At 48.1% G+C, this 23,087-nt stretch overlaps 11 protein-coding genes across 11 annotated transcripts; 4 read left to right on the top strand and 7 right to left on the bottom strand.

Annotated features, from left to right (window-relative positions):
* Positions 1-491: 491 nt before the first annotated feature.
* On the top strand, positions 492-2,242 carry DFL_000929 (uncharacterized protein; the record flags this gene model as incomplete). Its single annotated transcript, XM_067639152.1, has 2 exons — positions 492-628; positions 712-2,242. 2 exons carry the CDS (start codon positions 492-494, stop codon positions 2,240-2,242), a joined length of 1,668 nt encoding a protein of 555 aa, XP_067495487.1.
* Positions 2,243-2,384: 142 nt separating this feature from the next.
* Positions 2,385-3,392, bottom strand: DFL_000928 (uncharacterized protein; the record flags this gene model as incomplete). Its single annotated transcript, XM_067639141.1, has 1 exon — positions 2,385-3,392. The coding sequence occupies one exon, from the start codon at positions 3,390-3,392 to the stop codon at positions 2,385-2,387; it is 1,008 nt and encodes a 335-aa protein (XP_067495486.1).
* Positions 3,393-4,360: 968 nt separating this feature from the next.
* Positions 4,361-8,494, top strand: DFL_000927 (uncharacterized protein; the record flags this gene model as incomplete). Its single annotated transcript, XM_067639129.1, has 9 exons — positions 4,361-4,430; positions 4,503-4,589; positions 4,660-5,616; positions 5,674-6,085; positions 6,141-6,889; positions 6,947-7,030; positions 7,093-7,295; positions 7,350-8,282; positions 8,345-8,494. The coding sequence occupies 9 exons, from the start codon at positions 4,361-4,363 to the stop codon at positions 8,492-8,494; spliced, it is 3,645 nt and encodes a 1,214-aa protein (XP_067495485.1).
* A 393-nt stretch (positions 8,495-8,887) lies between these two features.
* On the bottom strand, positions 8,888-10,291 carry DFL_000926 (uncharacterized protein; the record flags this gene model as incomplete). The annotated part of the gene is made up of 1 exon (XM_067639117.1): positions 8,888-10,291. One exon carries the CDS (start codon positions 10,289-10,291, stop codon positions 8,888-8,890), a length of 1,404 nt encoding a protein of 467 aa, XP_067495484.1.
* A 404-nt stretch (positions 10,292-10,695) lies between these two features.
* Positions 10,696-11,306, bottom strand: DFL_000925 (uncharacterized protein; the record flags this gene model as incomplete). Its single annotated transcript, XM_067639106.1, has 3 exons — positions 10,696-10,879; positions 10,960-11,132; positions 11,196-11,306. The coding sequence occupies 3 exons, from the start codon at positions 11,304-11,306 to the stop codon at positions 10,696-10,698; spliced, it is 468 nt and encodes a 155-aa protein (XP_067495483.1).
* Positions 11,307-12,280: 974 nt separating this feature from the next.
* DFL_000924 (uncharacterized protein) lies at positions 12,281-12,910 on the top strand (the record flags this gene model as incomplete). Its single annotated transcript, XM_067639095.1, has 1 exon — positions 12,281-12,910. One exon carries the CDS (start codon positions 12,281-12,283, stop codon positions 12,908-12,910), a length of 630 nt encoding a protein of 209 aa, XP_067495482.1.
* A 202-nt stretch (positions 12,911-13,112) lies between these two features.
* On the bottom strand, positions 13,113-15,149 carry DFL_000923 (uncharacterized protein; the record flags this gene model as incomplete). The annotated part of the gene is made up of 8 exons (XM_067639084.1): positions 13,113-13,196; positions 13,252-13,708; positions 13,769-13,949; positions 14,006-14,593; positions 14,657-14,699; positions 14,758-14,923; positions 14,994-15,060; positions 15,125-15,149. 8 exons carry the CDS (start codon positions 15,147-15,149, stop codon positions 13,113-13,115), a joined length of 1,611 nt encoding a protein of 536 aa, XP_067495481.1.
* A 2,457-nt stretch (positions 15,150-17,606) lies between these two features.
* DFL_000922 (uncharacterized protein) lies at positions 17,607-18,499 on the bottom strand (the record flags this gene model as incomplete). Its single annotated transcript, XM_067639073.1, has 3 exons — positions 17,607-17,799; positions 17,854-18,297; positions 18,357-18,499. 3 exons carry the CDS (start codon positions 18,497-18,499, stop codon positions 17,607-17,609), a joined length of 780 nt encoding a protein of 259 aa, XP_067495480.1.
* Positions 18,500-18,780: 281 nt separating this feature from the next.
* Positions 18,781-19,985, top strand: DFL_000921 (uncharacterized protein; the record flags this gene model as incomplete). The annotated part of the gene is made up of 3 exons (XM_067639062.1): positions 18,781-19,214; positions 19,280-19,677; positions 19,732-19,985. 3 exons carry the CDS (start codon positions 18,781-18,783, stop codon positions 19,983-19,985), a joined length of 1,086 nt encoding a protein of 361 aa, XP_067495479.1.
* A 93-nt stretch (positions 19,986-20,078) lies between these two features.
* On the bottom strand, positions 20,079-21,069 carry DFL_000920 (uncharacterized protein; the record flags this gene model as incomplete). Its single annotated transcript, XM_067639051.1, has 6 exons — positions 20,079-20,099; positions 20,163-20,560; positions 20,634-20,690; positions 20,763-20,848; positions 20,928-20,953; positions 21,022-21,069. 6 exons carry the CDS (start codon positions 21,067-21,069, stop codon positions 20,079-20,081), a joined length of 636 nt encoding a protein of 211 aa, XP_067495478.1.
* Positions 21,070-21,477: 408 nt separating this feature from the next.
* Positions 21,478-23,019, bottom strand: DFL_000919 (uncharacterized protein; the record flags this gene model as incomplete). The annotated part of the gene is made up of 3 exons (XM_067639038.1): positions 21,478-22,249; positions 22,312-22,556; positions 22,648-23,019. The coding sequence occupies 3 exons, from the start codon at positions 23,017-23,019 to the stop codon at positions 21,478-21,480; spliced, it is 1,389 nt and encodes a 462-aa protein (XP_067495477.1).
* Positions 23,020-23,087: the final 68 nt, after the last annotated feature.

Raw genomic sequence — 23,087 nt, 5'->3', positions numbered from 1 at the left:
GAAAAGGATGGCTGGGCCGATTGGTAAGGGTACTTGTTGGATAGATGCGGACGAGTATAGGCATCTAACGAACTCCTTGTATTCGCAGAGGCTGGGTTTACTGCATCGCGAGGGTGAAAAGAGATGAGAAGGATCAGGATTGGGGATGAGATGTCGGAGGAGGAGGTGGGAATGGCCTCCCTCTCTTTCCCTCTCTTTCGCTGCCTGCAAGGCTGCGCTGACCGTCTGAGGGTCGGTCGGGAGTGCAGTTCCGGCCGTTGTGGCTCGGTGATGCCCCGGGAATAGTGTCAGGGGGGTGAGTACAGGGCTCCGGGGCTAAAACTAGACTCACAACCTCTCACGAATGCATACCGGTATCATCCCACGACCATCTTTCCTCGCAAACCACTTGAATGTTCGCTGTTTCTGCTCGCAGGGCAGCTATCAACTCTAACAGATATAAACCAAAGATTCTTCTGTTTTCCCGGAGTTTATCCGCAAAGCCATGTACGATGGAGGGGCAGAATAGTACCCCTCTACCATCAAATGTCGGTACGGACTACACAAAATGGACTCAAGAAGCCCTCATATCTCGTATCCGCCAACTAGAGTCATCATTGGAGACCTCTCTCTCAAACTCGGAGATCAAGTGAGTGTGTAAAGTATGATCCGATATGTAACAAATTACATGCCTGTTTGGAAAAGAAAAGAAACTAACAATCTTCGCTCCAGACAAGAATCGTTAACAATCCTTCCAAAACCAACTGCAAAACCAGATTTTGATTTCAGTCGGTATACGAGCCGTCTGATAGCTCTAAAGTTTGCATATATCGGCGGGCCGTACCAGGGCTTGGAGTATCATTTCGGAGGTGATACTCCATTGCCTACTGTCGAAGAAAAACTCTTCGAAGCGCTACTAAAAGCAAGATTGGTGCCCCCGAAGACTTACTATAATCCTGATGGGTCGGTGGATACGACCCAAGTGTTCCCCGGCGGAGGCAATTCGGGTATCGACGATATCGGGAAGTGGATCGATCTGGATGCCTGGGAGTACACTAAATGTGGGAGAACCGACAGAGGTGTTAGCGCCTTCGGACAGGTGGTCGGCGTCAGAGTCCGAAGCAACCGGCCGAATTCTAAAAAGGAGGAAATGCTAGGAGAGAATTCCCTGGTGGGAGATGCAGAGGACAATTTGGCACCTAGAAGTCCTCGGGACGACGGGACACCGGAGTTTGACGATAAGAACGAGTTACCATATGTTACAATATTAAATCGCCTCTTACCTTCGACGATAAGGGTTTTGGCATGGTGCCCTAACCCCCCGGAAAACTTCTCAGCAAGGTTCAACTGCCAGGCCAGGACATATCACTATTTCTTCACGAACCCGCCTGCACCGCATAATCCCGGCGAGCCACCAAGGGTACTCGACATCGATGCGATGAAGGCAGCAGCGAAGTACTATGAGGGCCTACACGACTTTAGAAATCTATGCAAGATAGACGCCAGTAAGCAGATTACGAACTTCAAGAGACGGGTGGAAGAAGCAGATATCGTGAAGGTTGGCGGGGTTACACCGGTGTTTTCGTTAGAGCCCTACGAACTTTCGGAAGGGATACTGGAAAGACGACCGGAGGTGTATTACTTCAAGCTCACGGGGTCGGCCTTCCTATGGCATCAAGTAAGACACATGGTCGCCATATTGTTCCTGGTCGGGCAGAAACTCGAGAAGCCAGAGGTTGTGAAGGAATTGTTGGACGTTCAGAACATGCCGACGAAGCCGTTTTATAACATGGCAGACGATCGACCTTTGGTGCTATGGGATTGCCTATTTGATGAAAAGGAGGTCAAGTGGGTCTACCCGGAACTAAACAGGGCGAAACCTAGTAGTAGGGAGGATGTCATCGGGTCGTTATGGGAATTGTGGCATAACTCGAATATGGATGCGATGTTGAGCGGTGGATTGTTATCGATAGTATACGGCCAACAAGAGACGCATTGCGGGAAGGGATTGGGAGGAGGGAACAGGACTGGTAACAATGGCAAGAAGGTGAGAGATAGCACATGGATTGTTGATGGCTCGCCAATGCAGACCAGCTTTGGGAAGTACGTTGAAATAGTCAAAAGGGGGAGGATGGAGGCCATCGAGGTGATAAATCGCAAATTTGCAGCGAAAAAGAGCGAGGAATGGCGGCAGAAGTGGAGTGTGGAGGCCAAGAGAGAGAGGGGAATCGGTGATATGACGGACTATGATCACGATGAATAGATGCGGTACCATATTTTCTAATGCGCTACATGCGAACGGATGATCCCCACTCTAGATTAAATGCTCGACGCTACATGGTGGTATGATACAGATGGAGGAACACCCAAAATATCGCCTGCAACCTCAAAGTTACTACGACCGTTCACAGTCCGGATTGGCCGATACTATCTCTCATCTGCTTGAACTGGTTGATAAAACCGAGGTATCCGTCCTTCGGCAGCGAGACCTCGGGAAGATTTATAGTGTAAACTCCTCTGTCGTTATCCTTCTTTTCTACCACATCTGGCTCTTCAACCTTAGTGGCTTCCATAACCTGCCATCTTAGATTCTCCACAAATCGCAATCGAGCATCATACTCGCTGGTATTTTTCCAAACTTCGCATAGTTTGGCCAAATCCTCAACCTTTTGCGTGGCCTTGTCAACTTCCTCGTTTAAGAGGAGATATGATATCTCGTCGGTGAATTTATCGGATCCCCTGGCAGGGTTGTTGCTACCCTGGCCGGACCGTTTACGGCCTTCCATTACCGCCGGTGACGGCGACCGAGACGGAGGGATGTAGGCACCCAGGGAAGACGTTGCAGTCGTCGGTAGCGGAATTGACGTCTTTTGGACGTCCGTAAGGGTCCACTCCATTGCTTCCCCGAAGACCTTGATTACATCCTCCAGATGGCGACGGACCAGAGTGAGAGTTTCAAGCCGCTTGAGAACTTGAGGTTTCCCCCGTGTATTTGCAGCTTCGGACTTCCTTCTTTCTTTATCCTCCGTCCCTTCTGCTGGGACATCCTCTAAAGATATATCGGCCAGACCTTCTGTCAATTGACGGGTCCGAGTCGAAGATAATGTATCAGCTACGGAGATGACGTCGCTCCGGAGGACTTGGAGTTCGTATGATAGCCTGGGAGTAGCACGGAGAATTTCATCGGTGAGACCGGAGAGGGTGGATCGTAGGCGGCTTAGGTGAGCATCGAGGTCGGAGAGAAGTGTGGTAGCGGTGGTGTGGAGCTTCTGGAGGGAGACAGTCGGAGAGGAAGAGGATATTACAGCGGTGGTTGAGAGCGGAGGTAATGTGGAATTGAGGTATGATGTGGGGGAGAAGGAGTCGGAGAGGAAGGGTTGCAGGGCCGGGTCGGAGAGGAGGTCGTCCGCCATGATGATGATGATTGAGATAACGTGAAGCTGGCCAGGAAGTGAGTACTTGCTAGGTACCTACGGTGAGGCTCAAACAGCGAGGCGGGCCGCCAAGGCCAGCTAGCTGGTGCATGTTCCCCACAGTTAGTCAACGCATTGCATTTTGATCCTTGACTAGCATCCGGTGCACCTGGTCCGTTCTGTTGGTCATAGCAGTTCGCTCTGGAATGCGCCCGACTAGCTAATCCTATTTTATATATTTATCGACCGGGATGCAGCATATCGTGTTTGTGTGAATGACTGATATTGGGTGCAATGAACGCAGGAGGCGAGGCTGATTGACTGACTGATAACGTAGTACCACGGAGTACTCGAATTGGATATTTATCATATTGAGATCCTTCGACCTCTCCCTCCCCATCTTTCCCCTCCCCTCTCATCCCTCTTCTACTCCCATTTCAACATTTCCATCTCTTCTGTTCTGTTTAGCTTGAACTATTGAAGGAGATATCATCGTGCAGCGACCTTCAAACAAAAGAGCACTCGATTCGTCACTAAAGATAGCGGCTGGCTGCTACTTTGTAACATCAACGACATCATCCACCACGTCTTCTCCAGCTCCGTTCCCTCCCATCGCTGTCCTCACGACATCCTCCAATCTCACTTGGACATTGATCTCGAATGGTTCATGATTTTCTCCAGTCTCTCCATCATCCCTCCCTCGCAACCTTCTCCGTTTCCATAGCCGAACACCAACGTGCAACGCGAGCACAATTAACCACCCATTTCGTTCTCAGCTGCCTCACCGACAGCCTGGCCCTAGATTGAATAGCATTCAGAAAGTAAATACGTTCCTATTTAAATCACCAAGCCCGGCCTGCTCTCCAGATAACCCGACGGTAAATACAACAGAAGCGAGGATCAACCTCCCCGAGGATCTCACTAACATTCCATTTCGAGATCTAGATCATTAACTTTCATCCGCCACCATGCCAAGGAAGGCCTTTGTCGCCGACTTGCAACAAGTCCAGTCGCGTTCTCCGCATCCCTCTGTCTCAAGTGAGTTAGAATTCTACATAATTAGGATATTTTATGGACCGTATATATTGATTTTTTGCTTTTTTGGGGAAGGTATTGAAAAGGGCGAAGATGATGGAAGCTTCACTTTTAATGTTGCTGATGGTACCCGATCAATCGAAATCACCGTTCTGATACCAGGTTAGATACTCACAATAATGCATCTTTGTTGCATTTGGCTTTACTCTAACCACAATGCATGCATGACCAGAACTCAGTGATTACCCCTCGGGCCATGAATGCTTTCTTTACGCCACAACAGAAAACGTCCCAGAGTCGATATCTAATGCTATCGGAAGCATCAATGCTCGTGCCAAGAAAATAGCTGACATTATCAGTATAACTGCGACTGCTGTTTGCTCAAAACGTGGTGTTAAAAGGCAACATTCTACCGAATATGATCCGGGATACGACGAAGATTCTATGGATATTGACGAAGACGAAGATGAGGAAGCCGAGGAAAATGAGGAAGATTATGACGAAGGAGCCTTTGGGGATTCTGAAGATGATGGTTCGATAGCTGGATGGTCTCCCGCCATGTCGGAAAACGAGCTTGTAATCGGGGACTCGCAGGTCGCAGGATCAACCGACCCTCTGGAGTGCGAGTATATCAAGGAGTTCTGCCGGGACCTCCGTGCCGTCAAAAGCGCTGGCTTTAAGGTTGGGGTTTTGGGTAACCTCCCAGGCGGATCCGGATACCTGGCTATCTCTACCAGAATCTCGAAGCTCGGTATCAGCGACGAGGCCATGACGGCTTGGAGATTGAACCCGGACAAGTATCTTGTGCTGTTGATGCATTATCCGGCTGGGTACAAGCCCCTTTCTGCCATGGCTAGAGACAGCTATACGGCTAAAAAGTGGATACAGGTTTACGTGGGAACGTCATCACGATACAAGCCGAGCCTGCAAGAAGCGATCGCGGCTTTTACCAAGGTCAAGAAGTTCAAAGAAGACCAAGATGGCAATCCACATGTTTTCAAAGCAGAAGGAGGGAAGCTGGATGTCCACGGCCTCAGTGATTCTCAAGCAGACTCAAACTCCCCAATTTTTGAAGGCACATTTATCTCTCGCCCGGTTTCGGAACTGTTAAATGAGAGGCTACTCGCCCTGACGCTATACCGTGTTTCCTATGGATTCGGTTGGGACGGGGCAGAAATGTTCTACGAAGGTACGGCAATTGCAAACACACTATCACGATACCTCTAACGATCCACGGGTGTAATAGATTTCCAAGGCCGAGAGAGGTCAGACATTATCGACGATATATACTACAAAAAAGACGATGAAGGCATGTTTAATCTAGCACCGTTGGTCCAGGCGGATATTCTACAAAGCAACTGCAAATCCCATGATGATATCCCCTTTCCGTTGGTCACCATGCAATACATGCTACGCCATTTCGTCCGTTGTACTGAGTTTTGTCTCGTCTGCCATAACAAGATCGACGCCAATTTCGAGGCTTTGAAGCCGTATGTCTGTAGCAAGCCCCTATGCTTGTACCAGTATATGGCACTTGGATTCGGCCCAAGCATGGAATACGAGATCTTGGATCAACCAAGCGTCATCGATTTGCTCATCAGCTTCTGCTGGGCATCTGCTACTTATGGAAAACTTTCCGAGTTCCCAACCGGGCTCAAGTATGAATTCTCTATTCACTGGTATTTGGGATTGGAGCTAATGCTATCTTTGCAGCTTGACCGTGCCGATGCCCGGGTCTTTCCCGTACACTGCTACTTTCGATCGAGCTCAGCAGGAACTAACCGTAGATGTCATCGAAGGTGATTCCATGAGGCTCAACACGGGGGACTGGATTGTTATGATAGGCGTGTCTGGGTCTGAATCACTCCATTGCAGAGTCGTTGAGGGGGAATACTTTCCCAAGGTTAGATTGGCGATCGCAACCGGCAATCCACAGTCGATATTTAACGTAGATCCCGCCAACGTTAGCCTTGTCGGGGACACGGGGATTCAAGTCTCATACGCGATATACACATGCAACTTCGACGAATTGTCCGATGGGATCAAGAGAAATTCGATTGTTCAGATGCTTGAGACTTTGCCTTCGGTCAATGAGATGAGGGAGTGGTTGATAATGAATACGAAGGTTGGCGAGGAGGCTAGCTTGAAAACCTGGAGGAACAAAATTAGCCCAAGCGCTCTACTTTTGCTCAGATGGATTGTTGCCAGTAATCGTAGTTGTATCGTTCAGATTGACCAAACGCCGGATGATCCGGTGGATTACAAACAGGGCGAAATCCATCCGGATGTGGCTTCTTCTATCATGGAAGAGACCAAGGAAAAGAAGAAAAACATCATGGGAGAGGAACGAGTGGATGGGATGGATGGATGGATCCAGTTCAGGTTCGCCATGGGCGCCCCTGACAAAGAACAGCGTTTCGTGAACGAGGTCCGAGCTGCTGTTGATACCAACGGACTCGCTTGTAGGTTTCCATCCCCAACGGCTTCCCTTCGCTGCCGTCATCCTAACTTCGAGATAGTCCCGACCATCTTTGCATTCCATGGATCACCCCTTAAGAACTGGCATTCGATCATCCGAGAAGGGTTGCATTTCCGAGAAACAGGTAAAAATCACCGTTCGATAAAGGATATCGATAAGATATAACTAACGAAGACCGCTCCTTAGCCCATGGTCGTGCCTATGGGAATGGCGTCTACCATAGCTTGGATGCAAGTGTTAGTCTCGGCTACACGAATAGCTATCGGAATTTTAATTATAATAGCACAGGCTCGGCCGGCCAAAAATGGTGGTCCAAAAGTCACTTGTGCATCAATAGTGCAATGTGCCTCAATGAGGTCGTCAATCTTCCAAACCAGTTCGTCAGCAAGGTATGCCCCCGCTTGCAGATCATGTTCACCGGTACACGCTAACGCTTCTTTTAGACCCCGCATCTTGTCGTGGACAAGGTGGATTGGATTCAAACGAGATATCTGTTCGTCCAAACTGGGAGACCGCTGACGACGCTGAGTCACACCCCGGCGGTTTCGGCAGCCCCGGTTCCATTCAGAGCTCTTCCCCAGGATCCGACAATGACCCCGAAAGGCATTGCTCAAAAGACTCTTATTATCCCGGAGACTGCGTCTACCGTTCGAACGAGAAGCGGGAACGATCAAGCCGTCTCGCGACCTAGACCCTCTCCTGCCAAAAAGTCTAGGATAGGCACCAGAATCAAAGGCATAGTTAAACGGGGGCTAGGATCGGGCAGTACATTGGGTCAAGATGACGATGGTTATTCATCCTGTGCGACTGACCAGGAGGACCGAGATATCCTAAGCATCGACGAAATGGCGAAGCTCAACGGGAAGGATGCCTCGCTGAAAGGCAAAGGGACGCAAGCTGTCAAAAAGAACCCAAACGCCTTCGTCCCCGGGAACTTGGGCATCAGCTCTATCCAACTTCTCGCCGAACCATCATATGCCTCTACATTGGCGACCAAGCGCATCAACCAAGAGCTTAGGGCGCTTGTAAAAATCCAAGAATCCCACGACCTTGAGGAGCTCGGCTGGTATATTAATCGTGACGTTATCGATAATGTCTACCAGTGGATCGTAGAGTTTCATTCATTTGACCCGACTCTACAACTCGCAAAGGACATGATCAAGCACAAAGTCAACAGCATTGTCATGGAGGTGAGGTTCGGAAAAGACTTCCCAATGACCCCTCCTTTCTTCAGGATTATCCGACCAAGATTCTTACCGTTCCAGAGGGGAGGAGGTGGGCATGTCACGGCGGGTGGAGCCTTGTGTATGGAACTGTTGACAAACTCCGGTTGGTCTGCAGTTTCCAGTTTGGAATCCGTTTTTTTGCAAATCAGAGTATGTGTCCGGAGACCCCCACCGTCGAAGAATATAACTTACTAACGCGCTCGGTGCAATAGTTGGCTTTGTGCTCAACGGAACCACATCCTGCCCGACTTGAGGCGGGGGGCAACAGTTCCTACAGTTCACATGAAGCCAAGGATGCATTCATCCGTGCCTGCAGAACACACGGATGGCAGGTCCCCCCCGACTTTAACAGTATCATTTAAAAGTGGATTGGAAGATATCATACCTTTCTATTCTACAACATAGCACGCAATCGGAGGATTTTTAAATTCTTGATTAGGAACAAAGGGAACGCATAAGGCGCATTGTCGGCATCGAAGGGCGTTTAATTTCATGTTATCGGTATACCACTATCCTTCGTGGGAGTTGGGAGGGTGCATACGGGATTATCAGTGGATGGTACTATCAAGCCGCTTAATAATAATGATGAATTATATACTGCACGTGTGTGAAATGCTTCACGAGCATCGGATAGTTTAGTACTTATATGTAGATTGCGGTATTAACAATAGCCTTCCGCGGAGCGACCTCCTGCGGGATGTCTATATAAAGGGGACTGTTGCGCCGGCATGTGTGTTCGAGTTGGATCCCCCAGTTTACGATAAGAGAGGGCTAGCCGATGGCGACCTAATTCCCTTACCGGCGGCCAATTCCTCCAGTCTTTCCGCCAAAACTCTATGCTTTTGCATAACCTCGACCCAATCGCCCCCTTCTGCGGAGTCCTCGCTCCCAGCGCCTCCAACCCCCAACAACCCCGTTGCAAGAATCATACCAAAATCCCCACCCAACCTCCCCAAGCTTCCCGCCGCATATAACATCTGCGTCAACAATGACTCCTTCGCCGATTTATCCGATACAACCGGCAGGTAATTCTTCAATGTCGACGTCAACATGGCCACCAAATGCGGAACAAATGTAACTAGCGGGCTGGGCGTATCGCTCCCGTCGCCGGCATCTCCGTCCGCACTAACCACGCTTCTCCTCCTGATATTCGGCGTAACCGGTGTTTGGGGCGCCAGGTAAGCCGAAGCGAGATTCGTAGTCGTACTCCCGGATGGCGGGAAAACGGCTCGATACATCGTTACTATCGCAAAGCTCTGCTCACGGAAGACTTCAATCCAACGTTTGAGATATCTCTCGGTTTGATGGCCCGTCGACTTGGATTTTCTATTGCTGTCGCCATTCGCGGCGGTCTGTGACTTTGCCCATTCTTCTCTTTCCGCATCTGCGAGTTCCCGGAGTGGATCCAACGCTTGAAACAGACTATTCAAGAACGATAGTCGTGCGACAAGGAATATGGAGCCCCAAACTTCCTCGCCCGGAGCTATACTCGGTGATGTCCGTTTCAGGTATCCGATTGTTTTGATAGCCGCTGGGAGCTTCAGCGGTCCACGTAGGGTGGTTAGAAGCTGCGTGTTTAGTACCTGAAGCAGAGCATCGCATTCGCGAGTTACAGATGCGATTATCGGTGTGTTCGGGTATAATTGGTATAATCTACGAACGTGCGAATGAATATCGAGTGCTAGCGAAGGATTCGACGACGAAATCGCAGATTGTAAAAGAGTCGGCAACTCTAGAATATCGAGAAGTTTTGGGAACGTCCTTGCTAATGTATGTTTTCGAGTACGTTCTTGGAGAGCGGGTGATGATTTATGATATTTCTTTGAGAATTCGGTAAGATGGGCGTCCAGCGCCGGAAGATGTGATTTTAAGGTTTCGATCGAATCGTTAAGTTTGTCGAGAGCGGTGGGGATGGTGGAGAGTTGTTCGGAGGAGGATATGAAACTTTGGTAGGATCTGGAAGCGAGGGATTGGAGGGAGAGATTTACGGAGTGGTGGGAGGATTTGAGGGCTGCGGGTTCATTGTTTACGATGTCGTTGAAGGAGAGGGAGGTCAGACGGGAGAGGTAGGTTGATGCTGCTGCGGCATTGTCGCTACCTCGTTCTGTCAGCGATGAGGGAAGGCCGTCGGAGAGGAAGTCGAGGAGGGGGTCGGCCATTGTGTGTATTTGTCATGCTCGACGGCATCAATCACCGGGTTGGTGATGATGGTGAGGTTGGTGGAGCGGGAACGGAGGTTACCGGCGATAGCTAGTAATAGCTTAGCTGTCTTTGGGGGGTGCGAAATACCACACCAACGCAAATTTATGAAGCGTCGACGGTAGATGATAGTAATAGGAGGTACATACTTCGGTAAGTACTTAACTAAGTAGTATATATTATGTACAAGAAAGACTCATTACAAACCAAAGGGTATTGATAAAATAGTGTTAGGAAAAAAGAAATCTCTGATGGAACTCGATTGATCCCGCAATTTCCCATCTCTCATGCATATATATCTCCAACCATATGACCATGATGCGTAGCATTTTATATCACTCCAAGTCCGGTTCATCAAATAATATTACTCCGGGTAACAGAGAAACCCGCTGATTCTACCGTTCCAGAAGTTCTGGCTGACATAAACTCCGCTCCAAGAGTGATCGTAGTCCCAGAATCTTCCCCACCAATCATTCATATCACGAATTCCAGGGTAATGAATAACCTCGGAGAAACCTCCTCCGTTTTCCAAGCTGCAGTCTTCATTTCTACATGTCATCAATCGTTAGTGTTTTTATTATTCATTGCCATGTTTCCGATAGACTGTCTCTTATAATGCACCACTCACATGCAAAGAGTACACCTGGTACCCTGATCCGGACCGAACGACAAGATTTTGTCGTTATAGCTAGGCCCGACTGCATAGAATGTCCCCGCTTTGAGGTTCACTCGGTGCCAGCATTTGGTCGTCCAGACGGCTCCGACGCAGTAGAAGACGCCTAGAGATTTGGTGGCTCGTGGCTATCCGTACGCGCAAGTCAGTATGATGTCAATAGATCCGTGTCGAGCGGAAGGTGAGTATACCTCGATTCTATGTTCCGACTCCGCCACCGCACTTGCTTCTGGTACGCCTGCCACGGATGAGACGGTGGCGATGATGGCAGTAAGAGCTGTGGCGATGTTCGAGAAGCGCATTTTCAAAAAGTCCTCCAAGATATCAAAAAATCCGGTCAAAGATATACAGATATATGTAATGGTCGTCAAAGTGAATTGAAAGTTTTTAGAGGTACTCAAGATGGTGAACTGAATGGAATGATGGTCGAAGCTCAACTGGAGACTTGCAGACTATGTAATAAAAAACGAATGACGGGCCACAGAGGCCCTTTTATAATTATATCACTAGTACACATCCCATTTTCACTGCCCAGGGCAAAGCCGTATAATTATTTTTTTTACTTAGGTAGGCTCCCCTGAACCTTTGTTTTTCTTTCGTTTGGGGCTCATCGGATAGTTGCAAAGGCCGTTCCCCACGATTATCGGTATGTACATACATAATTTCTTGTGAAGATAGTTAATTAGGCATTCGATATCGATATCGGGTCGTTTCAGCGTTTCAGCGGGTGTTCGGGTGGGTGCGATGCATGCATGGGATACGTACCTGCCGCAAAAATTTAAAGCTGACCGCAGAATTCAAACCTTAAGGAGGTCTGAAACGGCGTGTGGTGACAATTACACGTACACATGTACAGTACATACTGTATAATAGCGTGGCATATAGGAGGGCGAGTGTACTTTTAAATAGAGCCTTGCCGGATACTAAATTTGACGGTTGTCGGTGGACGAGGCTCGTTTCAGAAGGACTCGAAGGGGGGGGCTCCATCGCATCTGACATGCAGCGTCAGCGGTATTATAATAATAATAATGTGTTGCGTGTGTTGTTTGTCCAACGTTGGACGTTCGGGGTGGTCTTGGCGTGGCTCTGCATTGCGCATTGCGTTGAAGACATATCCTCGGGGCCTTGCCTTTGCTCATCTCTATATTCATCACCACCACCACCCTCCAACCACAACCACCATCACCCTCGTCGACGGCAAATTCCCGTTCGCTTCTACTCACCTGCAGACGGTCTGGGCACGCGGCCGCTTTGACCTCTTCGATTCCCGTCCATCATGTCAGAAAACATCCCTGAATCAATCCCCACGTCGATGGACCCGCAGTCGCATCGACCGAATAAGAAACGCGCTCTCTCGCCGTCCTCGGCGCAGGCCGCACAACTTGCCAGCCTGATGAAGAATCCTGAGCGCTTTGTATCGACTGCTAAAACGCGTGAGAAGAAACTCGCGCCACCGCCAGAAATCGTGGCCAATGTCCAGGGTTCCAGTGCAGGTGCCGGGTCAGGTGAATTTCACGTCTACAAGGCTAGCCGGCGGAGGGAATACGAACGTTTGAAGATAATGGATGACGAGCTTAAAAAGGAGAAGGAGAAGGAGGAATTTGAGACAAAGACTGAAGAGTGGAAGAAAAAGGATGACGCCAAGACGGCGAGGAATAGAGCGAAGAGGCAGAAGAAGAAGCTGGCGCAAGAGAAGAAGAAAGAGAGCGAAAGAACCGGGACACCACAAGCTGAAAGTACCGATAACGAGGCCGATGATGCTGTTGCGGATGGCGCCGCTGGTCCGACAGATGAAGTGGGGCCTCAAATCAAGCTCGTCAAGAATGCACAAGCATCGAATGGCGCCTCGGCTGCAGCTGCCCCGGCAAATGGCAACAGGTCTATTGTTATCTTCGATGATGACTGATATGCATAGTATTAAGTGTGTGATTTGATTTTTAGATGTTCTGTTTCTGCATTCAGCGATCACGATATCTGGAGCCTGGGCCGTCTTTTTGTTTTCACTTCTTGTATTACTAGTAACCTTGACTACCCTTGGTATACAGATGCTTTTGGAGGTAAATGGTCACCAGGTCTAATTGATTCTAATCTTAGCCCAGAAACATCATCTATTCTTCGGCACCACCTCCACCACCTTGCTTCCCGCTCTTCGCACCGCAGATTTCGTCGACCCTCAACAGCAGGCAGGCAGACTTGATTCAAGTTAGCATTGCAGTTTCTAAATGGGAAATTGCAGGGGGTGAGTACCTCAACGGCAGTCTTCAAACTCTGGAGCTTGACTGCTTCTGGTTCCCACACGCCGTACTCGTGCATATCGACAATCTTGCCGCTGTCACCGTTGATACCCCAGGTGTATCCGCCTTCAGCATGCTTGGCTCGGAGTTGGGTCAAAACTCTAACTGGACTAGCACCGCAATTTTGGATAAGGGTCCTGGGGATGACCTCCATAGCATCGGCAACAGCCTTGTACGGCCATTGTTGAACGCCTTCCACCTGCTTGGCGAGCTCTTGGAGCTTCACAGCAACCGCCATTTCGGTAGCACCACCTCCAGGAGACAGCCTAGGGTGGAAGAAGACATTGCGAGCAACCGACATGGCATCCTGCAAATTTCGTTCAATCTCGTTCAAGATATCCTTCGATGGCCCTCGTAATAAGATGGTGCATGCCTTGGGGTCCTCGCACTTGGTAATAAAGGAGAAATATCTGTCACTCTGTTAGTAATCATCAACCTACTCTCTCGTATTATAAAATCCAGCTACGTACTCATCACCGATCTTCTCGATCTCGAAAAGCCCGCACTTGTTTCCAACATCGGATTCTTGAAGGTCTTCAACCCTGTTCACAATCGTAGCACCGGTCGCCCTTGCTATTCTGTTGTTGTCAGACTTGCGAACCCGCCTCAGTGCGGTGACGTTGCCTTTGAGCAAGTAATGTTGGGCGAGATCTGGCATAACGTCAGCACAGTCATATGACCTGCATGAGCTCCCTGTTTAATCGTACCTGACACGCCCTTTTCTGTGATGACCAAATCCGGCTTCAATACTAGGATATGGTCGCACAGGGCCTTCACCTGCTGCTCTTCAATCTCCAAGATCTTATTCCAGTCTTCCTCTTTGGAAATCTCGATGTTTGTCTGCGATTCACCCTTCTTGTATTCCAATGGACAATCCAACAAGATGACCCTCGGGTTTTCTATCCTTCTCCTCATCTTCGGATGTGTAATATCTTTGTTTAGCATAACACCGTCCAAAACTCTGCTATCCTCAATCTGGCCACCGGGGATCTTCTCCACCCTGGCGTATCTCTTGATATCGACCTCCTTTTTCCCACCAGCCTCGGCAGCAACCACGCGGACGGCCTTTAGCGCTAGATTACACATTAGGTCACTCCATCGAGAGACGAATTTCGTGCCGATGGACGAGGAAATCAACTTCATCATTTCTTCGTCCGATGTGACGTCGACAGGAATCGAGATATTTTCGATAACTTCTAGGGCATCTGAAAGGGCCCGCTTGAAAGCTTGAATAATGGTAACGGGGTGTATATGGCGTTCGAGGTGGGGAAGGGCCTGGGCTAGGATCTCGCCAGCTATAGTGTTCCCTCATTAGCTTATACACCAAGCTTTTCCTTATCGAACGGGTCGGTACCTACCAAGGATAATGACCGTTGTAGTACCATCGCCAACCTCCTCGTCCTGATTTTAACAATATTTAGCCAATCTCCACTATCCATATTTTGCATCTATCCCATACCTGGGTCCTACTCAGCTCAATCATACTCTTTGCGGCTGGATGGGCGACCTCGATTTCTCGTAATATTGCGTGGCCATCGTTTGTCAAAACGATACCACCCATGGGATCCAGCAACATCTTCAACATAGCTTTAGGACCGAGACATGATCGGATAATATCCGCGACTCTGGATCATTTAACGAAGCCGTGGTTAGTTAAGGGGCGTTGAGGTATCCGGATGGAGGGGTATATCTAACGTTTTCGCCGCGGTGATATTTGATAACTGCGCTTTCCTGCCGGTTTGCCGTTCACCGGCTCCGGTGTCTATGTAGTCCAGTCGTTAGATATCGTTCGTATTTGATGCAATCCGAGAGCTTTCGAAACTTACTGAGCATAATAACTGGAGCTTGCATCTTGGGCAGCTAGCTTCCAGGTACTATTCTAGATTCTCGGCGTGATGATCTGACTTGATAGATACACGTGTGAAACCCTGGTATTTCCGGATGCCGAATATTGAGATTCAGGGAGTAGTCGTGGATGAAGCTGGGGTCTGTTGGAGAGTAGTGGGGTTGAGGTTTACGCGGTTCAAAATTTTTGTGGTGGCACACCGTCACAACCAAAGCTATCTGTAAACGGCTATCGATAAAAGTGGGCAGTGACTAAGGCTGCAACACAACAACTCTTCAAAATGCAACATTTTCTCGTGGCTTCGAATTGCATGATTGCCTTCAGCCGGTAAGCCGTAACTCAAAGACTGAGAGGTTTCAAAGTTGTTCGCGGAATGTCTGCTTTTTAGGAAATGGAATTTGTTTTAGTATGAACCCCTTTACACTATCCGGTTTGATGTGAAAATTAGCGGTCTCCTAGCTTCTGCGCACTGGAGTATATAGTTATGCTATTGTTCAATCAAGTAGCATTGCACGATGATATACGTAGACCCGGGTCGGTATCTAGTCATTGATAGGTCCTGCAGTAAACGTCTCACAGTAGCGTTTCGAAGATATCAAGACGTATGTGTGCATTAACTGCCATCTACCACACTCTCAGCGCACGCGGGAAGTATTAATATTATTGTAGATTCCAAATCGATTTCCCACCCCTTAGTTGCAGAACGTGGCCCGCTCGTACGATAAGTCAGCCAATGCATCGTCTGTAGCTTTAGACCGCAGCATCATCTTTCTCATAATTCTTGCTTTAAAGGGTAAGTCCTCTTCGCTCACGTTTCAACCGACGGGCTGGCAACGCAAAATCAACCACACTCGGATTGTTCCTTGGTTTTATGCATGATACCGTGTACATAGGCAAGCATAAGAGCGAGTGTTTATCGGTGGGCTCTGTGTATAGATGCGATATGAGGGTTGGGTTCGTAGATCTCCAAGTTCCGAGGAGACGCTTGGGTGTATAAATACTAGGCGGCGTAGGTTCTATTAAACGGTAAATAACTTCAAAAGTACGACGACAAACATTATAGTGTATTTTGAATTCGCTATTATCTCTTCGACCTCGAATAGCACTCAATTTTTAAATTCAGTATTCTCTTCGGAACTCGCCTTTTTACTATTCCTTATGATGAGGGCTCAATTATCGATAGTACTGGGATCTCTGGTGCCTGTTGTGGTAGCACACACCCGTATCGGAAGGATTTGGATAAACGGTAAGGTCATACGTCTGCACTCAGGCTGAAACCGCGAGCTTACATCAAAAACACAAGACATCGGCCAAGGCGATGGTGCCGAAAAATATATCCGTCAGCCGACAACAAACAATCCTCTGCTGGACGTCGACTCCTCCGATATGATCTGTAATGCATCAACGCCAAGTCGGGAGACACTGTTTCTCAACAATGGTTCAAGGATAGCCTCGATCCGTTGGACATTGTAATGTAAGCGCCCTAAAGTTTTAGGGATTACCGACATAACTGACGGTGGCATCAGTGATGGGGCCTATAATTGTTTATATGGCCGATATGTCTCTTAGCTCGACCGGCCGAGGTGCCATCTGGACAAAGGTATACCAAGATGGCCAGGTTGGGGGCTCATGGGCAGTTTCTCGTCCGAGAGAGGATCCTGCTCACGGAAAGCAGGAATTCATTATACCCCCAAAGTTGAAAACAGGGTATCTATATTCCCAAGTTTCTTTAACATACATAAGAAGTATTGACCAACTCGGTTTCAGGATCTACCTCGTCAGAACAGAGATAATCGCCTTACACGAAGCTTATGGTATTGGAAAAGCACAGTAAGTGATTTAGCCACCAAGTTTTTAAGCATTTCAACTTACAAGCTTGGTACCTAGATTTTATCCATCCTGTTCTCAATTCAATATCACGGGCCCGCCAACCGGTATTCCCCTTATAGGAGGTTTCGGTTTTGTGGGTGGATATAAGGCCAATGATCCGAGTATCCACATAGATGCATATCCTGGAGCAACCAACTACAAAGTTCCCGGGCCCGCACTGTGGGGGAATGCAGCACCAATCACGCCAGTCGGGTACCTGGTAGAGATTCTAGGCCCAGTACAACTTTCAGGACCTCAACTACAAAACCCCCAAGACGGAATCGGTGGTAACATCAACTAGACCGGCTGATGGAGATGGAAATGCCTGTGTTGTTAAGAAATTTGGATAGTGCGAAGATGAAGAATATAGTGGTTGCAGGAAATGCCCTCCCAGAACAGCTTGTCAGGTGCAAGATAGATGGTATCCCTAGTGCCTTCCTTAAGCTCCACCGTCACTATCTGTTTCTGCCCATAGTCTAGGGTAGATAGGTGTAAAGAAGAAGAAGGGGACGCATGGTGAAATTATATCGGAGTAAATAAGTTCTGGATTCGGTTTTTTGGTGTCGCGAGTCTTTTCATTTATTCTATAGTCGTTACGGTAGGCCGGCGCCTGTTTTGCCGAAATATGCGCATATTGCCTTGCTTCTTGATTGTAAACAATAGTGAACGACTTTGATTTCTTTGGCATCCGGATCGTATTTTGCTATTTGGTTCAAGTCGCCGTTCCTGGGTAGATAAAGGACGAGGTTCGGTGAAATCTTTCGACCTGCAGCGTAGATCTCCGCACTGGATTGTATTAGTATCACTCCTGTCTGAAATCTCGGGGAACTAAAGACTCACCCCCCATATGTCATATCTTCCAGATTGAATACTTCTTCATGCTTGTAACTCGGTCCTCCCCAAGGAGGGCTCAAAAATACGGCATCAAGCTCAAAATCCCCTTCCCAATTTTTTGCGAATTCGAAAAAATCCGCTTTCACGAACTCGATCTTATCTTCCACACCATATATCCTGGCATTGTGCTTTGCACATTCGATTGTTGCCTCATCGTGATCAAGAGCGATGACTCTCTCGCATTGAGGCGAAAGTGCAAACTGTATCGCGTTTCCTCCAACCCCGCAAAATGCGTCCAGTATTATTCGGGGTTTCGCTAAGTCTGGCGGTAGTATATGCCGTGCGATTTTTCTAGCGACAGATTCGGGAGTCACGCTATAAAACCCTTCATCCGTGATCCAGATTCCTTCATCCCAGAGCGAAAACAATGAGTATCTTTGGTGCCAGTAACTAAATTAAGACCGAGTTAGCTGCTAGTTCCTGCGATGATGTGTTTTAGGACAACATACTGGAGGAGATCCCAAGGAATGCTGTCGCGTGTGTACAGATTGACTCCCAGAGGAAGGGTCTCGTCACCGATCTTACGCTTCTTTCCGCGACCCGATTCGTCGGTGCCATTAGGCTCGTAGGCATCGGTACTTTGCCGCTTCATTTTGACTGAGCCGATGTTGTGTAATGATGGGTACTTCCTTGCTGATTAAGTAGGTGGTTTGGGAAGGGATTGTTGCAGGGAAAGTTGGTCTCATAACAGAAATCTTTAAACCGCAATGTTTGTCGCATCTGCATCCTTCTTGCCTTCCCCCAGACTTTCTTCATTCATAATCCACCAACCTCATCGCCATCACCAGCAGAACCCAGCATCATCCTAAGATACATTTCAGGAACTATCTATTACACGTGTCCCCGAGTCGCCTATACGGTACAAGCATTGTCATGGAGCTGGACACTGCTCAGCCACCGGCAGATCCTTTTACACATACATTCAAAGCCAGGAAAAATCGGCCTGGTCGCCAGATCAGAAATCGCGATGAAGAGAAAGATGCTACAACAGCTGAAGTGAAGGGTTTAGATACACCACAACCAACCGAAAGAGATGACAAAGATGTAGCGGCTATGGAGGTTTCGAAGGATGATGCTATGGAGGAAGACGAGTCATCAATGTCTGTCGCTGAAATTATGCGCCTACGAAAGCAAGCAAAACTCAAGAAGGGAGGCTTGGACTTCACAGTGGATAGGAGGGCAAAGACACCAACCGCTGAGGAAGAAGAGGCGATGGCGGAGAAGGATGCTGTCGATAAAGAGGTCAATGCTGTCGTCAACCGCTTCACAGGCCAGACGGGCGCTATTGTTGACGTTAATGAGCACATGTAAGGATTCGCCACCCAATTCCAACTTCAGTTTAGAAGTTACGGATTGCTAATCACATTGTCAGGATGAAGTATATCGAATCAGAACTCACCAAGCGCAGGATGACCGATGCCTCACAACCTATCCCTACAAGTGATGATAGCGACAATGACGTCAAGCGAGTTTATCCCGCTCCACTCACCTCAACGAAAATATCCGAGCGAAGAATTGGAAAGTGGCCTATAAGGCCGGATTTTCGTGGTGCGACCCTTGGCAAATTACAAGAGATTGATCTCGGTGCTGAGAGTACACGCAAGAATGTTGAGAGGACCGAGGAGGCAAAGAGACGTATAGAGGCTGGCGAGGCGTTCAAGGAGCCGGAACCAGAGGACCCAAAGAAGAAGAGGCGCGGCAAGAGGAGAAGGAATAGTATGGATATTGAAAGAGATAAATTGGTCGAAGAAGTTTTGAAAGAGTCAAGATGTAAGCTTTCCTCCAATTATACCTTAACTTCTGACGTTACTAACGATTTCTTAGTGGATATTTACGAAGAACCAGACCCAGCAACTAATAAGACACAGGCAGAAGAAGACGACTATGCCGCAGACGACCGAATCGCCGAACAGTTTAGGCGTGAATTCATGGATGCGCTCAATGCGAGAAGAAGGGGTAGAGCAAATAACAACAAGAAGAAGGACGATCCGAAACGCCCCAGAGGACCGAAGCTCGGAGGAAGTAGAGCCGCAAGAGCTGCTATGCGAGAAAGTGAAAGGGCTGCAGGAAAACGATAGCCCCCTACTTGTTTACTATGTTGGCGTTGGCGGCTTTGATTAATGTGGGAGGGTATTGTAACGATATTTGGATACGTATTTTGCATTCGTTATTCATTTGGTAGACAGAACAATCTGCAACTTGCGCATGTATAAGTCATCGAACGCATATTAGGTCTTCTTCCAAGCTTGATCAACCTCATCATGTTTGTCCGTATCCGCCTTTTTGATCCCTCGCCTTCGCTCCTTCTTTTCCGCGGTACTTATGCCTAACTCCTTGTCCCTGTTTTCGAGCGCGGTTCTAAGACTCGATGGAACCTGGTCTTCCTTTGTATATGCCGACATGAGCTGCGGCTCCCCCATTGGGACATCGTGCTTATCCACTTGCCACAAGTGATATGTCTTTCCATACATCTTGATGAGTTCATTCATCTCTGCATCCTCGATTGCATTCCAAGCCGCTGCTGGGGTGGGTGAAACCGAAGGCTGGGGCATAGCCAAGATTCCCGACTTGACTTCAAAGTTATGTGTATGCCAGAGTTTCTTTTCGGTTTCTGGGAGAGTTGAGAATATTTTCTCGGTGATTAAGTACTCAACTATCAATTAAATCATGTTAGTTGGTTTTTAGAGGATTTCGTAAAGTCTAGTTGCATTGAATAAATTACTTACTTCCGATGAGCCGGGCACCCTTTTCATGGGAATCGAAAATAAGGCATTGGCGCATATCTACAATTAAATAAAGGTCCCCTTAGTCGAACTAGTTCTTATTTCGCTGCGATGATGGGTATTGTAACTTACCTTCCCCAAGCGGTGAACAGAAATGATGTGCTGATATCCATCTAGAGGGGTCATTCGTATATACGTGAATGCCATGAAGCCACGCGCTATGAACGATGAATATAGTATTATAGTTGTAAGTCTTTTCAAGATAACTAGTAGAGTGCCTCATATTTATATACTTACCAAACGTTCGAGACAGGCCCGTTACCCTGAACAAGTAAATGGATCAGCCGCACAGGAACCCTATAATTGTAACAGAGTCCAGTAAGAGACTTACAGTCAATGCATTCTTTCCTGCTATGGCACCAGCAATTGTTGAAGCCATCTTGTGTTTTTTAGTTTTATTCTTAGTGAAAGAAGTCTTGTAAGAGAGTAATGTTGTCAGTCGAAGACTATCGGCCCTCCTGAGAACTGAAATTGAAGCATTTATACATATATATGTATATACAGATTTTCGATCCCCGGATTGAGTACCCACGACGTCATGCGCATCATGATTAACACATAATTAAGTAGCACACCGATTAATTACTCGTATACACCTTTGGCTATGAGATATGCATGATCCGTTACTGAGGACTCGAGGCTACCGTTACATGCAAGCGGGTGCCAGCCGTTTCGAGAATCAGATGACCATCGATTGTGAACCTAATTTACTTGAATCTGAAGATGCATTTTGCCACACTCTATTAGGGTCTAGGGACTGTGTCGACAACACGTTCATTGCTGCATTTTACAAAACCGGCCAACGGCCCTTGATGGTCTGCTTCAATCCAGCTCTTTCTACTATCTCCTGAGCATGCTTTTTCGCCCGTTGCATAATTTCCTTTTCATTCATCGTCGTCAATTTCCCGTCTTTGACCAAGACTTTCCCGTCCACGACGACCATCTCAACATCCCGTCCCGTAGCCGTGTACACGATTGTACTAATCGGGTCGAACGAAGGCGTCAAGTGCAGCTGCCTGAGATCTATAGTCGCAAAATCTGCCCTTTTACCAACTTCAAGTGATCCGATCTCTTTCTCTAGCCCTAGAGCCTTTGCCCCGTTGATTGTTGCCATCTCCATGACGCTCTCCGCTGGTACGACTGTCGGGTCGTAGTGAGTAGCCTTATGAATGATAGCTGCGAGTTTCATCTCTTGAAGCAAGTCATTCGAATTGTTGCACGGGGCACCATCGGTACCTAGTCCCACATTAACCTTAGCATCGAGCAACTCTGGGACCCGAGCAAATCCTGAGGCAAGCTTGGAGTTCGACGTAGGACAATGTGCCACGTGAGTCCCCGTTTCGTGAAGAAGTTGGATATCATTGTCGTCCAGGTGGACCATGTGAACAAGAACAGTTTTTTCGCCAAGTAGGCCAACTGACTGACAGTACGTCATTGGTGTGTGACCGACAGAGGCGTAAAACTCTCTATCCGCCCGGACTTCGGCACAGTGCATTGTAATCGGGATATTCTTGGATCTAGAAGCTTCAGACATTTCTTTGAGAAGATCGTCGGATACACTGCAGCGGCATAGCGTCAGCTATGCATCGAATATCATACTGGTAGTGCAAATAGAACATACCCGGGCGGAGTCCTTGCGCCGAACCAAACTTTAATCCGGCCATCTGCCTTTCCGTCCCACTTCTCGTGCATCTCAATCGCCCCCAAGAGGCTCTGCTCACGAGTTTCAACAAGGCCAGGATGCATCATTCTCTTCTCTTCTGTTGCATATTTTCCAACATCCATGACGATCTTGCCAAGGCATCCTCGGATTCCGCTCTCCTCGACGGCTTTTGCAAGACCATCGAATCCGTATCTATCCGCGAACTATAAAGCCAAGATACGTAATTTACTAGAAGGTCAGCCGGCATTCAAGCATAGTCTACAAATGAGAAGGGGGGCTTTGGGAAGGAAATACCATGCTCTCCAGGAAACAGGTCGTCCCGGATTTCAACATCTCAGCAATCGAGATCCTAGCGGCAACCTCTCCGTCCTCAGCAGTGAAATTGCCTTGGAGAACCCAGATACGATCACAGAGCCATCCAATCAATTCAAGATCATCCGCCACTCCTCGAAGAAGGGTTTGAGCTGTATGCATGTGAGTCGATATTAGGCCCGGGAAGATGACGCGCCCGGTGAGGTCGGTAACATCTTCCTCTGGATACTTTTCAGCAAGAAGAGACGCTTTCCCAATATCAACAATTAAAGTTCCCTGGACAAGGATTGCACCGTCCTCGATAATATCTCTTCTTTCGTTAACGGTGACAATCGTGCCGTTTGTGTACAACATTTTGCGCAAATCGATTGTGTCGATTTTAGAGACGCAGATAGAAGATCGATACGGTACTAGTTTTAATG

The sequence above is a fragment of the Arthrobotrys flagrans genome (assembly GCF_004000055.1).
Source record: "Arthrobotrys flagrans strain CBS H-5679 chromosome Unknown unitig_15, whole genome shotgun sequence".
Taxonomy (NCBI): Eukaryota; Fungi; Ascomycota; class Orbiliomycetes; order Orbiliales; family Orbiliaceae; genus Arthrobotrys; species Arthrobotrys flagrans.
Note: the sequence above shows the minus strand (reverse complement) of the source record. Positions and strands in the feature narration are given on the sequence as shown.